The sequence below is a fragment of the Vipera ursinii genome (assembly GCF_947247035.1).
Source record: "Vipera ursinii genome assembly, chromosome: 7".
Lineage (NCBI taxonomy): Eukaryota > Metazoa > Chordata > Lepidosauria > Squamata > Viperidae > Vipera > Vipera ursinii.
In genome coordinates this window covers 53355832-53370431 of record NC_139521.1, presented here as the reverse complement: position 1 = coordinate 53370431, position 14600 = coordinate 53355832, and the positions used below count along the sequence as shown (strand labels likewise).

Below are 14600 nucleotides of genomic sequence, written 5' to 3'. Positions count from 1 at the left end.
CCTAAGTTCCACGGGTAAATCATTCCAGAGGGCAGGTGCGCCCACAGAGAACGCTCTTCCCCTAGGAATAACCTGCCGACATTCCTTAACCGGCGGTATCCTGAGAAGGCCCTCCCTGTGGGAGCGCACGGGACGAAGGGAGCTTGATGCCGGCAGCAGGTGTTCCCTCAGATAACCCGGACCCAAGCCATTAAGGGCTTTATAGGTCATCAACAGCACCTTGAATCTCATATTTGTACTTACAACTGTTGTAAAACAGTATCATCTTAACTTTTTCATTATTTATTTATTTTTACTTTATTTTAGTTTGGATAAGATTTTATTTTCCTTTTTTAATATGTGTATTCTGTGTGTTCTGTATGTGTAATTTAGTACCACCATATAAACAGCATTCTAACTTCCTGTTACCTTTATGTTGGTTAGCTGTGGTGTAAATTCTTTAATTCCAATGCATAATTAGGTATAAAAAGGTAAAGGTAAAGTTTCCCCCACACATGCGTGCTAGTCATTTCTGACTCTAGGGGCTGGTGCTCATCTCCGTTTCAAAGCCGAACAGCCAGCGCTTGTCCAAGGACATCTCCATGGTCATGTGGCCGGCATGACTAGACGCCAAAAGCGCACGGAACTCTGTTACCTTCCCACCGTAGTGGTCCCTATTTTTCTATTTGCATTTTTACATGCTTTCCAACTGCTAGGTGGGCAGAAGCTGGGACGAGTAACAGGTGCTCACTCTGTTATGCGGCACTCGGGATTCGACCCACCAAACTGCCGACCTTCTGATCGACAAGCTCAGTGTCTTAACCCACCACGTCTAATTCTGCAAGAACTTTGTCCCCCTTTTATGATGGCTGCTTCTGCAGTTTAAACACGGTATTTTAAATATCCGAATAGCTTCTAAAAAACGTTGACCTGAATACATGAACCATCAACCACACACCACAGTTTCCAAGACATCAGAAATGAATTAATAAGAAAAATCTGGAAGTATTGTGTGTAGCTTCTCATAACCTCAACAAGCAATAATTTTGTATAAGGGAGAAATGACCTTAGAAAGCTTCCATTCCTTATTTTAGATTCGGAGCAAAAGAACATATATTTAGATTTACATATTCAAGCTAGTTAGATGTTAAATACTACAACAGATTTCAAAACACTATAGTCTTTCAATTAAAGCAGACTAGTCATACCACTGTCTTGGTAGGATTGGTATTGGTGGGAGCAAGTTGATGGGTGTCATCTCTTAAGGATCTGGGATATTTTTATAATACTGCATTGCAGGGATGTCAAACTGCCGGCTCACGGGCCGGACATGTCATCCAGAAGCCACGCCCACCCCATTGCCGGCAATGGCAAAACAATCCCGATACGTCTCATGACGTAATGTGATGTCATGAGTTTGACATGTCTACATGAGGCTTCTAAATTTTAGAGAAGGGTACTATTGAATATAACAAAGTAGATTTAGTAAATAACATGGCTAATATTAACAGAATGATAGATGTTCAGACACACAAAAGGGTCAGGTCTTGCACTTACATGCCCCTTTCTCATCCCGTCCTGATATTTCTCTCTGGACAGTTTATTCAGGTTGTTACTGTCATTCAGTACACATCAGGGTTTTCAATAATAAAAATGTATATAATTTAGCTCTTTTCAAATATTTATATTCTATCAAACCAGCTAAATCCATTACTTATGAATATGTATGAATACTTATACATGTATGCATACATATACAATTTGTATATATATGCATTTGTTTCAAATACACTCATGTTCCCTTCCATAAATATTAGTTTGCTCTAGCAACAACTTAGGTTCCTTTCTGTTGGCAAAGAATCAAAGGGTTGGAAGGGACCTTGGAGGTCATCTAGCTCAATCCCCTGCTCAAACTAAGAGACCTTATACCATCTCGGTCAAATGGTTGAAAATCTCCAGTGATGGAGCATCGACAACTCCAATAGGCAAGCTATTCTACTGAGTAATTGTTCTTCTTATGTAACTAAATATTAATAAAAACTAATAACTATGAACTATTTCATGAATCAAAACTGATTAAAATCTCAAATCCCTGAACATTTGGCTTATTAAAATATTATGCTAGGCTTAAAGATTTACTTTAAAAACATTGTATGGACTGCCTGGAAAATTAAGTCTACTTCTGAAACAGTTTCATGTGCCTTCCTAAGCAAAAGAACAAAAGAAAGAACATCTAACAAAAGAAGGAAAGTTTGCTGATTTGCTTAAAATAAGAAACTAGAATATTTTTAATATATTGTAGAAAAAGGAGCTCCTTTGATTTTAGAAAAATAGTGTAGCTCATTTTGGGAAGGCTGTATGTGGAATGACTTTAAAGAGGTGATCCTATATGCCACAAATGTATCATTTTACTATGATGAATAAATATAGACTACAGAAATTAGAGTATTTTCAGTGTACAATTTTTCTGTAGCTGCCACGAACACCATTCAGATTTAATTTAATATATTACAAATAATTAATTTTAACTAACATTTGCAGCAATACATTTAACGGTGTCCAATAGCTAGCTCCAGCCCATAAGGCATATAATAAGTAAAGAGTAGTGGTGGAGATATCCTATGAAGAGGAACAAACTCTCCTCAACATGAATGTAAAGTGGATGGTGACATGCAGAAGCACTTGAAGTACATAAATTGTCCACTGAAATTCTCAATGATTATGTGTGCAATTATTGCAGGCCTTTTCAAATTGCACTCACACTGCCACTTAGTAAGCAGAGCACAGAGAAAGAACCCAGGGCTAGATAAATGCATGAGACACTTTTTCATCCTCTCCATATCCTCTGTGACCCCAGCTTGCCCTGACCAATGTTGTTCCAGCTTTAAACGTGACTCTTATCCCTGAGGATGCACAGCAGCTGGACCATTGGCGGCAGTGGCAAAAGTTTAGTTTACCTCGCAAGAGGAAGCAAAGAAGAGGGTAATAATTTTTGACCTCTCTGACCTTCTATTTTTCACCAATTTGCCAGCAAGGAAAGCCAGATCCAGGTTAAGAATCGAGTAGGTTCCCAATAATAGGAGGAAAGGGGATAAAATGAGTGTATAGTCTGGAAAAAGGCACAAAGTCTGCACCGTGCATGACAAATACAAGAGATGGGTGGTCTGCATTATTGGCTTGTTATTCATAGAGGAATGTGGATATAATCTTGATGAAGGTATACAAGAGAAATTAAAGAAAATAAAAGATAACTCAGTCCTAGGGAAGAAATAAGAAATTCAAAAGGACCCCACTTTGACACTGTTTGGTATAACATAGGCAGAGGGAAACTCCACTCAATATTCTGTTGATATCCTACAGCAATCAAATAGCATTCCTGGATTTCTTGAGCTTTCTGCTTCATGTTTAACCTAGTTTAACCTCAAGGGTTGATATCATAAACCATACTAACTTGTAATACCAAAACTTAATATTAGTTTTCATTCTTAATTGTGGTTGTTGATTGGCTTTTTTGATGCATGTAGCAGCCATTGTAGGAAAGTAAGACATTGCACTAGAAAGGCTTTCAGTTTGCCTTTCTTATCTTTTGGTTCTGCAAAAAAAATTTAAAGTGCCTCAAGTCAAGCCTAACTCTGACTGACTTCATAGTCATCTCTGTGTAGATTCTGACGGGTTGAGATTTGGCAGCAATATGTTTTGCTATTATCTTCTTCCAGGACTTTTTCAGCTTTGAAGCCTACCATAGAGTCCACCCAGTATTATTTCTAAGTCTCCCATCCAAACATTAAACTGGCCTAGCCCTGCTTAGTTTTTGACCCAGATGTTGACATCCAGTTATACTCATTAAAATTACATAAAAGCTGAAGGCAATATCAGCACTCAATGAATATATGCCAAAAACAGCCACTGACCTCTAAGTCCTTTCCTTCATTCACTCAAGAAATGTAAGGCATATAAGCCCAAAACAGAAGGAACAGCAAACTGCAATATTCTCAGTTTGAATGAATGACCTTGAAATTCAGTTTTAGGGAAAGATGAGTGCTTTCTAACTCATTCATATATTAAAAACTGGGATTTCATATTCCAAACTTATTATTAAAGTGTAACAGCACAGTGTTCCTCTCTCCTGGTTTATATAAGAACAAAAGGCCGTAGTCAGGAATATCCTTTTCTGCATCATATTATTCTATATACCAAAACATTCTGCTAGGTACAAACTGCGTTCTCCTTGGAGACCGGCTTGTAGAAAGAATTGTGTTTCATAATTAAGTGTATGTGTGCAAAAGCACGTGTTGTCCCATGCCTTCTTTCCTGTTGACAGCTAAACTGTAGGAACTTTGGAACAGAAATGGGTCCTATTCATTGCTGTCTGTTATACAGATGGAATAGATGGCTCTTTTTTTTCCACCCCTTGTTGTAGAAGCTTTTAGGAAGCAGACGAACATTTCCAGGGCTCAAATCACAATGGCCAAATTAGGAAAACATGAGGTTTAAACATATTTCAGCATAGCCTTCACTTCAGGCAGAGGAATGCAATATGCCTGATTGGATAATAGCATATGTGAAAAGGATCTTAGAATTTTAAATGATCACAGGTTGAATAAGGATTAACAATATGGGATAATCTGCCAAGCAGGGTATAGTTATACACAGTTGGTCCTCCAATTATGAACACACTTGAGTCCCAAATTTCTGTTACTGAGATATTTGTAAAGTGAGTTTTGCCCTGTTTTACGACTTTCCTTGCCACAGTTGTTAAGTGAATCACTATAGTTGTTAAGCTAGTAACACGGTTGTTTAATGAATCTGGCTTCCCTACTGACTTTGCTTGTCAGAAGGTTGCAAAAGGGGATCACATGACTCCAGGACTTCGCAACTGTCATAAATATGAGTCAGTTGCCAAGCATCTGAATTTCGATCATATGACCATGGGGTTGCTGCAATGGTTATTTAAGTGTGAAAAACAGTCGTAAGTCACTTTTTTCCAGTGTCATTGTAACTTTGAACTGTCACTAAATGAACTGTTGTTAGATTGAGGACTACCTGTAGTAACTTTCCACACTATCAGATTCTGCTTCTCATGCTATGTGCGGTTCTGGCCACCATGCTCTAAAAAGGATTTAGCAATTTGGAAGAGGGAAATGAAAGTAAACAAGGGACTAAAAGTTGAAACAGAATGAGGAAACTGGAAATGCTTATCCCCAAGAAGAAAAGACCAAGTGAAAATATGATAGCACTTTTCAAGTACCTTGGAGGGGCACCAGAGACAACCACAACTTACTCTTTATTATCCCAGAGCAAAGACATGGAAAAATAGTCTTAAACTACAAGAAAACAGTTTTTAAATAGTCTTAAATTACAAGAAAACAGCTTTTAGTTCAGGGATGGAAAAATGTTTTATGAATAAGAAGAGCTAAATAGCAGAATCAATTACCAAAGGAAATTATAGCATCCTATGCAGGAAATACAGTATCATGAAGCAGAAGTTGGCACACCTTTGCTGTGGATGCTTTAATTTGGAGGTTTATACTGAGTAGGTATTAGACTAAATAACTACTTCCAATTGCTTTATTTCAATTTTCTTAGCAAATTCTTCTTCCTTTCAACCCTTTCTTCCATCCTGTACTTGGACTAGAATGAGACCACAGACAATGGTTCTAGTTCTGAGACAAAGCAAAGCACACACTTCATAAGAACTAGTACACAAGGGAAAACAAGGACTATTCCAATCTGTTAAAGCTCCAAACCATCATAGATTGACTTTGCATTTATACAATAAATGTATTATATACCATATTGTGATAATTAAAAAATAAAGAACACAAAGTGGATATTAGTTTTTAGTTCAAAGAAAATTAACAAGCTTCTTGTATTGCATTCCTTAAGCCCAAACAAACTGAGAATAGACAAATGAAATGGTAACAGCTTTGTTGACATTTCTAAACCATAATAACTGTCTGGAATCTATATATTGAAAGGTACTACATGTTAAATGCCATAGCTTGCAGTTCTTCCTAGCCTTCTATTTGTATCTAGCTATTCAGTGTGAAAATAAGAAACTGAACTAGATGAACATAATCCAGCAGGTCTCATTTTCTCTTTCTCTATACATTCACATCGATACACAGAAGAATAGTAAAACTTCTTCAAAGTTAAGCAGATGTTTAGTTTACTCTCAGAGGAAGTACATCCTGTGGTGTCTTCCTCTTTGCCTATAATGATAGCAATAGCACTTAGACTTATATACTACTTCAAAGTGCTTTACCGCCCTCTCTAAACAGTTTACAGAGTCACATATTGTCCCCAACAATCTGGGTCCTCATTTTACCGACCTCGGAAGGATAGAAGGCTGAGTCAACCTTGAGCTGGTGAGAATCAAACTGCTGGCAATCGGCAGAATTAACCTGCTATACTGTATTCTAACCAGTGCACCACTATGGGTTATGCTCCACATCAATCATACCAGGAAGACAAAACTGAATTGATTTGGCCAGCCCTTACTTCTGAAACAACAGGGACAACCACTTATCTACAAACTAAACTAAAATTTTAGCTTTTTAATTTTAGTTAGAAAAAATTAAAAAACTAACATTGTTTTCATTCTTACTATTCTTCTTGCATTACTACTAAAGAGGCATTAAGACATTTTCCAAAAACAAAACAAGAGGAAAAGAAATGAGGAGAGGGTGATGCTACAACACATCAAACAGCAGCAGTAATGGATTTAAAAGATGAGAAAGAGGGAAAAAATAGACTATGATGTGCATGGAATTTGTCTTTTCTGCTTAACAATATTGTATGTTTGATTTGTAAATCATATTTAATGCATTAAGCCCCCCAAAGTAAGATTTTTAACCATATTAACCTTAAGGAAATCATCCCTATGTGTTCTTATTTTTTTCCTTTCAAATTACAAATTAAACAGTACTGGTATCTGTGTTGAAAGATACAAAAATTGACTGCAGTTTTACAAAAAGTTTCAAAGAAAATAAAGAATTGAAAAAGATTGATTTTCAGACTGAAAGCACTGGACCAACAAGGTTATAAACTAGAAGCACTGAACATCACTTCCAGTTACAATCCAGGAGTTATAAAATCACTTATTGATGTCTGAAGTTCCCAAGTTAGACTACAGAAGCGTAAACAGATTCACAATACCGCTTTATCCATTTTATTTCTAAAATAGCCTCTTAGTCACTTAGTATTCCAGAAAGGATGCCCTCGGGGTGACAAGAATCATAGGTCCTATTTCCTTTGCTTCGTTACAATTCTCTTTCATAACAAAAAGCATTTCAGGATCACAGCAAACTGTTAGCAACATAAATATGCTCAAAAGTGAAAGTCCACCAATGAATAGCATATTGTATAAAACAGTCTTAAAATGATGTCAAAGGACATTTAGATACACAATGTAGGTATTCAAAATAATATTAATATTCTCAAGCTAAATGTTCCTAAGAGCACTAATCTGTATACTTATAAAATTCAGTGTTGTTCACACCTGAACTTTCATATTTCATAACAATAACATATAAAGAAGTCCCTTTCAAACCACAGATGGGAAAAATACTTCTTTAGAGTTATCTCAGATAAAAATGTTTTTTTAAAAATTTAAGCCATTCTTATATTAATCTGGGAGGACAATGGAAATAGCTAAGGTGGAGAGTTAAAGCTCACCTCATTCACATCTAAATTAAATATGGAACATTTAAAAGTCTGTATTACTTATTTTCTACAGCCAGTATAATAGTTGATTATTTTAGGCATTTCCACAATTCCCAAAGGTCTATTTAAATTATTTTTTATTTCCTCCATATACGGAAAATACTAAAGTCAGCACAGTTTTAAAAATATGCAATTAACTATCTACAAAGCAACTGCACAATATTTAACAATTTGGTCCATCAAATCCTAATTACTGAATTTATAATGAAATGAAAAATCTGGCTGAAATGTTTGTGAGCTGCAAAATATTAAAATACATTAAATCTTTTTCAGTTTACAAGATAGCTCTGGTGGTTAATAGAAAAAACAAACAAACAAACAAACAAGCAAACAAATAAATGCTACTGCAGTGTATCACTTCAAACTCCAGATGGCAAAAGGCTAGGGATGTAATACTAAAGGAAACAATGAGAAAGAATATTTAGTATACGTTATACAAATTATTTATTTTCATTTAATCTTGCTTTTTTTAAAGAAAAGATTGCCTTAAATTTAGGACTGCTATTTTCCAGGTATCTGTAACATTTCAAAATAAACATACATAGGGATTAGGCCATATATTCTATTAAAACCTGTTGTATCAATTTTAAGCAAACATCCTTCAGACAAAAACTGCCTGCCAATTTACCATTAATAATCTTCTAAATATTATAGTTTAATATATGTGTAAAAACAAATGTACAGAAACAGTTCATTATCAATGATAAATACATGATAAATGTTGTGTTCCAATCCCATAGCTTTTGTTGTTAAGCTATACATTATGGGTTTGTATACTAAAAGGCTCCATTTATTTACATACTCATGAAAAAGTTATACATTATTCTGATATATGTCATCAGAAAATAATCCATAATCTCAATATTCCATGGAAGTACATCAATATGGCTTTACCATGAACGAGCAAACAAATTTAAGGAGACAATCTCACATACACAGAGAGAGCATAATCCATTGGAAGCCTTTCCTACATAATAACACTGAAGCTCCAGAGAAAAGCTTGCTCTACGCAACTTCCAACCAACTTAGCAGAGGTTTTTTGGAAAAATAAATTTTACTTGTAATATTTTGGAGAGTGCCCCAGACACGTTAAAATTGAATTTGCATAATCCTGATGCATTGAAGACTGCAAATCTTAAAGTTATATGTAAAGGGGGGAAATTTGACTGAACCAAGCTGAAAATATTTAATTTACAGCATGGAGAAAGACAACTATCAGTTTTACTTTAAACCATGTATGTTTTAACAGAGAAGCATGCCACATGTTTTGTTTTTTAATGCCACACTGAATTGACTTGGGTGTGTAGATAAAAGGGTGTTAGTAAATTAACACTGGTCCTCCATTTCTCCAATGAAAGCAAAGAAAAGCAGAAAACCTAAATATAATAGCTAATTCCAAAATTACAGATCTAAATAGTTAATTTAAATAGCACTGGAAGCACTCTTAAATTTTCCCATAAAATACATTAGAATATATATGGCTTTCTAAAACAAAAAAGCAAACATCTTTGTTTTCATTCCCATCTAGTTACTTCATGTCTATCTGCATTACTACAAGTATATTTCACAATAGTTTAAGAGTACCCACCCCTTGCTGACAGCTTTTTAGTGTTGATAATTTTGGCAGCATATTCTTGTCCTGTAGTGATTTTCATGCATCTTCTCACCACTGAGAAAGCTCCCCTGGAAATCAATAAACAAGAGTAACATAAATGCCAATTTTGGTTAGGCTACTTAACCATCTAATAATCTGAACAGTGTCAAGAACAAGACATTTTTTTTCTAAAAAAATACTGCCTTAATTTGGGTTTGCAGCAATGGTTTTAAACTGTAAGGAAAAGGTATCTTCTTCAAATATATTGAATGCATGCACGTACTGTTGCTACCTTAACACCAGAATTGTGTAAATTTTTCACACCCATTTTGTGTTTTTACTATGCTTTGATTCAAAGATATGAGCGAATATTTTTTTTTTGCAGGGAATAATGTTCTTACATTTTATCCGTTTTCCTCTTCTCAGATATACCAACCAAAACACCCATTCTATTTAAGCTCAACCCTGCATGGAGTGGCTTGGATGCCATAAATCTCACTACCTGCAGTTTTAAGCACGAGCATTCATGTGCAATTCCCTTGCAGAGCGAGCACGGAAATTAGGCTATTCTTTACGACAGGCTCCCAACGCTAATACTCTGCCTGCCACTGGTCAAGCATTTTCAAGTCGTTTATATAACAGACTTAACACGGGACTGAATTGATTGTTTGTTTGTTTGGTAAGGAAATACAGTAATAAAAAGAAGCAAGAGGAGGAGCCCGATGATTTAACTCTGAATTACAATCTTCGCTGAAGAAAATTTATTTATTTTTTTATTTTAATCCCATTTATATCCCGCCCTTCTCCAAAGACTCAGGGCGGCTTACAATTTAAGCACAAACCAATGTGCTTAGCAATGCACCTTTGCGTTACATATCCCGGTACTTAAACGTAGGTCAAGCCTCCTGCCGCCCACATTTCTTTTCGATTGCCGTCGTTCGAACGGACGCCCGAAGGCAAGCCACCCACGCTGCCCAAGGGCCAATTTCGTCATCGGTGGTTCTCCCAGGATCATGTGTCCCCCTCCACTTTACGAGAGGCGGGCAGGGTGGAAAATCCCGCGTCAGGATCTTGTTCCCGACAAGACCGACCGCTGCAAGAGCTTACAGCCCGCGTAAAAAACCAAGACCAGAGCGGGAAGACCTGACACACACAAACACAGAAACACGCCCTGCAGCCCGGGCTGAACTTTACGCGTCGATAAACGCGGCAGTTGACGGTCGGAAGCTTCACGCCGAGCAAAACAGGCGAGGGAAGCGGATGGTCTTTATCCGAGCACCTGCGTTCCCCTCCCTCCGCCCAGCCATCAGCCCAGCTCAGCCTCCCGCAGCTCCGGCTGCTGGCCCCGAAGGCGGCGAGGAGGAGCCGCTGAACAAGCGCGCTGTCCCCTTCGCGAGGAGCGACCTCAGGGCAGGGCTAGACCGAGCGCAGCTCCTCGCTGGCGCGCCATTCCTCCCAGCTGTCAAAGCTCCTTCCTCCCCGCCCCGCCGCCCAAAGCCCTCCGGTGGCCGCTAGCAAGGCGAGCCCCGCTCCGCGGCTTTTCGGCCACTTACTTTCCAAGCTCCTCAAAGAGCTGATACTCGTCGGTAAACCTGGTGCAGGTTGCGGTTGAAGCCATGCTTAGTCCGGCTCTCGCAGCCCCTGGCGCTTCTGAGGAAGGAGAGGACTGAGGGAAGGTGGATTCAGCAAAAGGGAGGCGGTCAGGACGGAAGATGGGAGGGCAAAGGCGCTTCTTTTTCTCCTCCTCCGCCTCCTCTTTTCCTCCGGGCGAGTCTCTCAGCCACGCTCCTTCTTGGCAGCTTCTCGAGACTTTCCGGCTGGCTTGTTTGTTTGGGAGGGGAGCCGGAGGGGAGGCAGGGGCGGGCTTCTCCGCGAACTTCTCTCTCTCTCTCGGCGCGCACGCTTCGGGGGTCTCTCTCCGGGTAGAGCTGGCTACGGAAACGCTCCCATCCAAAATGGAAACCCCAAGCCGCCGAGCAGAGCCTGCGCTTACGCGGGAGAAGCAGCAGCCCTCGGGCAGCTTTAGCAGGAGGGAACGGGACGAAGCAGAGGCGGGGGAGGATGACACCCTTGCCCCTGCTCGGGCAACCTCATATTCCGCCCCTTCTTAGGACCGCCTCTTTCTACCGGGAGTCCCCCGAAGCGCCCCTTTCCCGAGGGCTGCCTCGCCAGCGGCGCCTCCGGGGACTCTTGCGCTCGATTCAAGGCGAGGGAAGCCCGATCGGCAGCTTGTCCTTCCTGCTCGCTCTCCAGCAGCCGTCGCCTTGGCGAGTCTCCCGGCTGTTTCCTTTCTCTCTATACCACACCTCCCTCTAGCGACGGCTGGACGAGCCCCGTTGCCTGGCTGGGCAGAGCGGAGCAAAGCAGCCCCCCGATCTTCCCGGCTTTTCCTTTAAGTCTCTAGCCCGATTGCGGAATGTAGCGCCCTAACAGGTTTTGTGGCCAGTTCCATGAGGGCCCCTCCCTCCTTCCTTCCTTCTCTACGTGTGAATGTGCCGAACGTGTAAAGCTTTCTAAGCAGATCGTCTGAAAGGAAAGATTTGGCGATGCGAGGGCGCTAAGAAAGAATGCCGGGTCACGGATATCTTTTGCACGGCTGCCTTTACCGCAGGGCTTCTGCTTTAGAACGACTTCCGGCCCAAATCGCCCAGCTTTAGAGGCAGCCGAAGCCAAGCAGGTTCCGCTCCCAGGCTGTAGGAGCGAAAGCCTCCCCGCCCCGTCCTTCTCCTCCGCCTTCCATTCCTTGGCGTCACAACCGACACGAAACCTCGTGCGCTCCATCCGGCCACTCTCCGTTTGGGAAACAAAAAGGCAGGAGAGGAAGCCGAGCGTCGCTTCTCCAATTCTCGCGAGACAGCCCAGCCTATTTTATGGAGGGGGCGGTTGGGTTCTGGGGAACGTTTAGGGAGGATGCTCGGCTGCTGCGGTTTTTTTTTAATTGGAAGTCTTAATTGTATTTTTTTAAAAAAAAAATAAGTTATGTATTATACTTTACAGGAATAAGAGCATGTCAGGGTAAGCACACAACACTCACCTCCCACTCGAAAGGATTCTGAGTCACGTCTTTAAGATGAGATTAGAAGGCTGTGATCCCGGCACTGTGTGCTTTTAGACGTGACACTGTAAAAGCTTTCCGCATAATCCGTGCAAACGACGGTGCAGGTAATTGTGGGGGTATCTCGCTGAAGTCTATGAGAGTAAGGGACAAAGCGGGGTCCTTTGAACAAAGATAGGGGATTCCAGTGCCCTTCCATTTACCTATACATGTGGTTTGGGCTTACACAATTATATATTGGTCAGCCTGATTTAAGATACTGTAATGCTTTTCAAAGTTGCAATGTCTGCTATTCGCTAAGGAAGCGGAGCTCAGTCAAATGTATTCTACGTTTCAAAAATTCACATAGAAATTCCTCAGCCTCATCCATTCATTCTCTTTCCAACTGACGCCATCATGTGTGAATAAGGAATATGCTATTGGAGTTATTTAATTTGTGGGAATTGCCTTTGAGTGATTATGACTGTGTAGCTAATTAAGATTTTTAAAAATCTATACTTGCAGCTTGCTGGTTTCATTCCTGTTGGGAGGTGTGCATATTTTCATGAATTATGGCAACTCTTCCTTTTGGCACTGAAGTCAAGCCTTTCATTGATACAAAGCAAGAACCGCTTCTTAAAATTAAAAAATACTTTGTAGATTCTACACATAGGTTCAAATAAAGCCAATGACATCAGCTTATGATGTCAAGCTGATGATATCAAAGGAACATTTTATTTACAAAAACACAAAAATAACACCAATAAATATGAAATTATAAGAAAACTTCCATTTCAGTGCAGCATACTATAATGTTATTGTTTCACACAGTGTGTCTGTTTTATACAGAACTTATTTTTAGAATGTCTATAATGACAAAAAGAATGAGTATTAATTACCAAATTATGAGACTAATCATCAGCTTGATAATTTTAGGGCTTGTATGAGACATTGTTCAATATTGTGGTAAATTATATGTGTGCTTATAATTAAAATATAGGAAAATATATAGATTAAAAATATTGCAAACCATTAAGCTACAGTCTTATTTCTGTAGCCTTAAATGGCCATGACTTTTGAATAATTTGTGTTAATTGGCAAAGGACATTCAGGCTTATTATAATTTTATTTTGCAAATGTTTTGTCTCTTCTTAGTCATTAGTATAAATGGTTACTAAAGGGAAGACACAATCCATAAATGCTTAGAAAGAAAAGCTTTGCCAGGAATGTTTTTAGCAACATCTACCAGACTAAAGTTGATAGCATTTGCTAGATCTTATTTTTATTGTCAAATGGATCCAGCCAAATCCAGAGAGTTATTTAAGAGAATTTAAATAAAGTATCTGATGATGCAGTATAAACAAAAACAAAAACTCTAGAATAAATATAAATGGGAAATACTGTTGCAAAAAAATAAGCATGCATAAAATGTTTAAATAAAGTTTGCAATAGTGGCGAATATCTAGCTCCAGTGAGGAATGAGAATGAAAGTTCCTTCTCTGAGCTTGAGGGTTGGTTTCCAAATGTTTTGTTACCAGGCTAGGTAACATCTTCAGCTGAGTATAGGGGATGTCAGTGTCAGTGTTCTTCTGTTTATAAGGGCTTCAGGTGTGGGTATGTCGAGTGAGGGTCTTGTGAGGTTCAGATGTGAATCATCAGTGAGAGGCTTGTGATGGGTCTTGTGGGGAGGTTACATCACATCAGGGTCATCGGGAGGTGAACTGGTGGGAAAGGAGTTCTTAAAATAAAGCCCCCCCAAATCCTGAGAACTAAATTGCTTGCAATAGTTGTGGTATGAAATGCCTTCTGCTAAGTCTCTACCATTCTCTGAGGATGGTAGTAGAATATAATGTGAAGGAGATGAAATGTTTTGAAATATCTCAAAGAAACTTTGGCACTGGTTAAGTGAGAAGCTTTTTAAATGCCTCCTCAGTGGCCTCAAATCTTTACTTCTCACTATAATTTAAAATGAAACAATATAATTGCAATCATAATTGAGTGTTGACTGAATGTGAAAATAACCCCAGTTCTCAGAATACTACAATTAAAATATTCAGTTTTTAAAGTATGTATCCAGAACAAACCCTTCCAAAGATTTATGTATTCTACGTGTTTTATGACTAAGCACCAACATTTTATTTCTGGGCTTTATTCTTATGAAGACTTTCCAGACTTGTGTCTGGAAATACACCTGCAATCTTTAATTATCTTAAGTTTGTATGACCCTAAAAGTCATGTCAACATATAATAGATTTCAAGGGCACTAAA

The 14600-nt window shown here is 39.0% G+C and overlaps 1 protein-coding gene across 4 annotated transcripts in view; it reads right to left on the bottom strand.

The window, feature by feature from the left end:
- The window catches only part of CAMK2D (calcium/calmodulin dependent protein kinase II delta), a gene marked incomplete at its 3' end in the record, with an annotated part of 168582 nt that extends 157013 nt beyond the window's left edge, over window positions 1-11569 (bottom strand). For 2 of the 4 annotated variants that reach the window (XM_083367087.1, XM_083367089.1), the window contains exons 1-2: window positions 10852-11568; window positions 9293-9387 (exon numbers count right to left, since the gene is read on the bottom strand). In XM_083367087.1, the coding sequence (XP_083223213.1) occupies window positions 9293-9387; window positions 10852-10916 (160 nt within the window). In that variant the 5' untranslated portion in view covers window positions 10917-11568. Of the gene's footprint in view, window positions 1-9292; window positions 9388-10851 lie in introns of all 4 variants that reach the window. The other 2 variants (XM_083367090.1, XM_083367088.1) reach the window with 2 other exon arrangements.
- Window positions 11570-14600: the final 3031 nt, after the last annotated feature.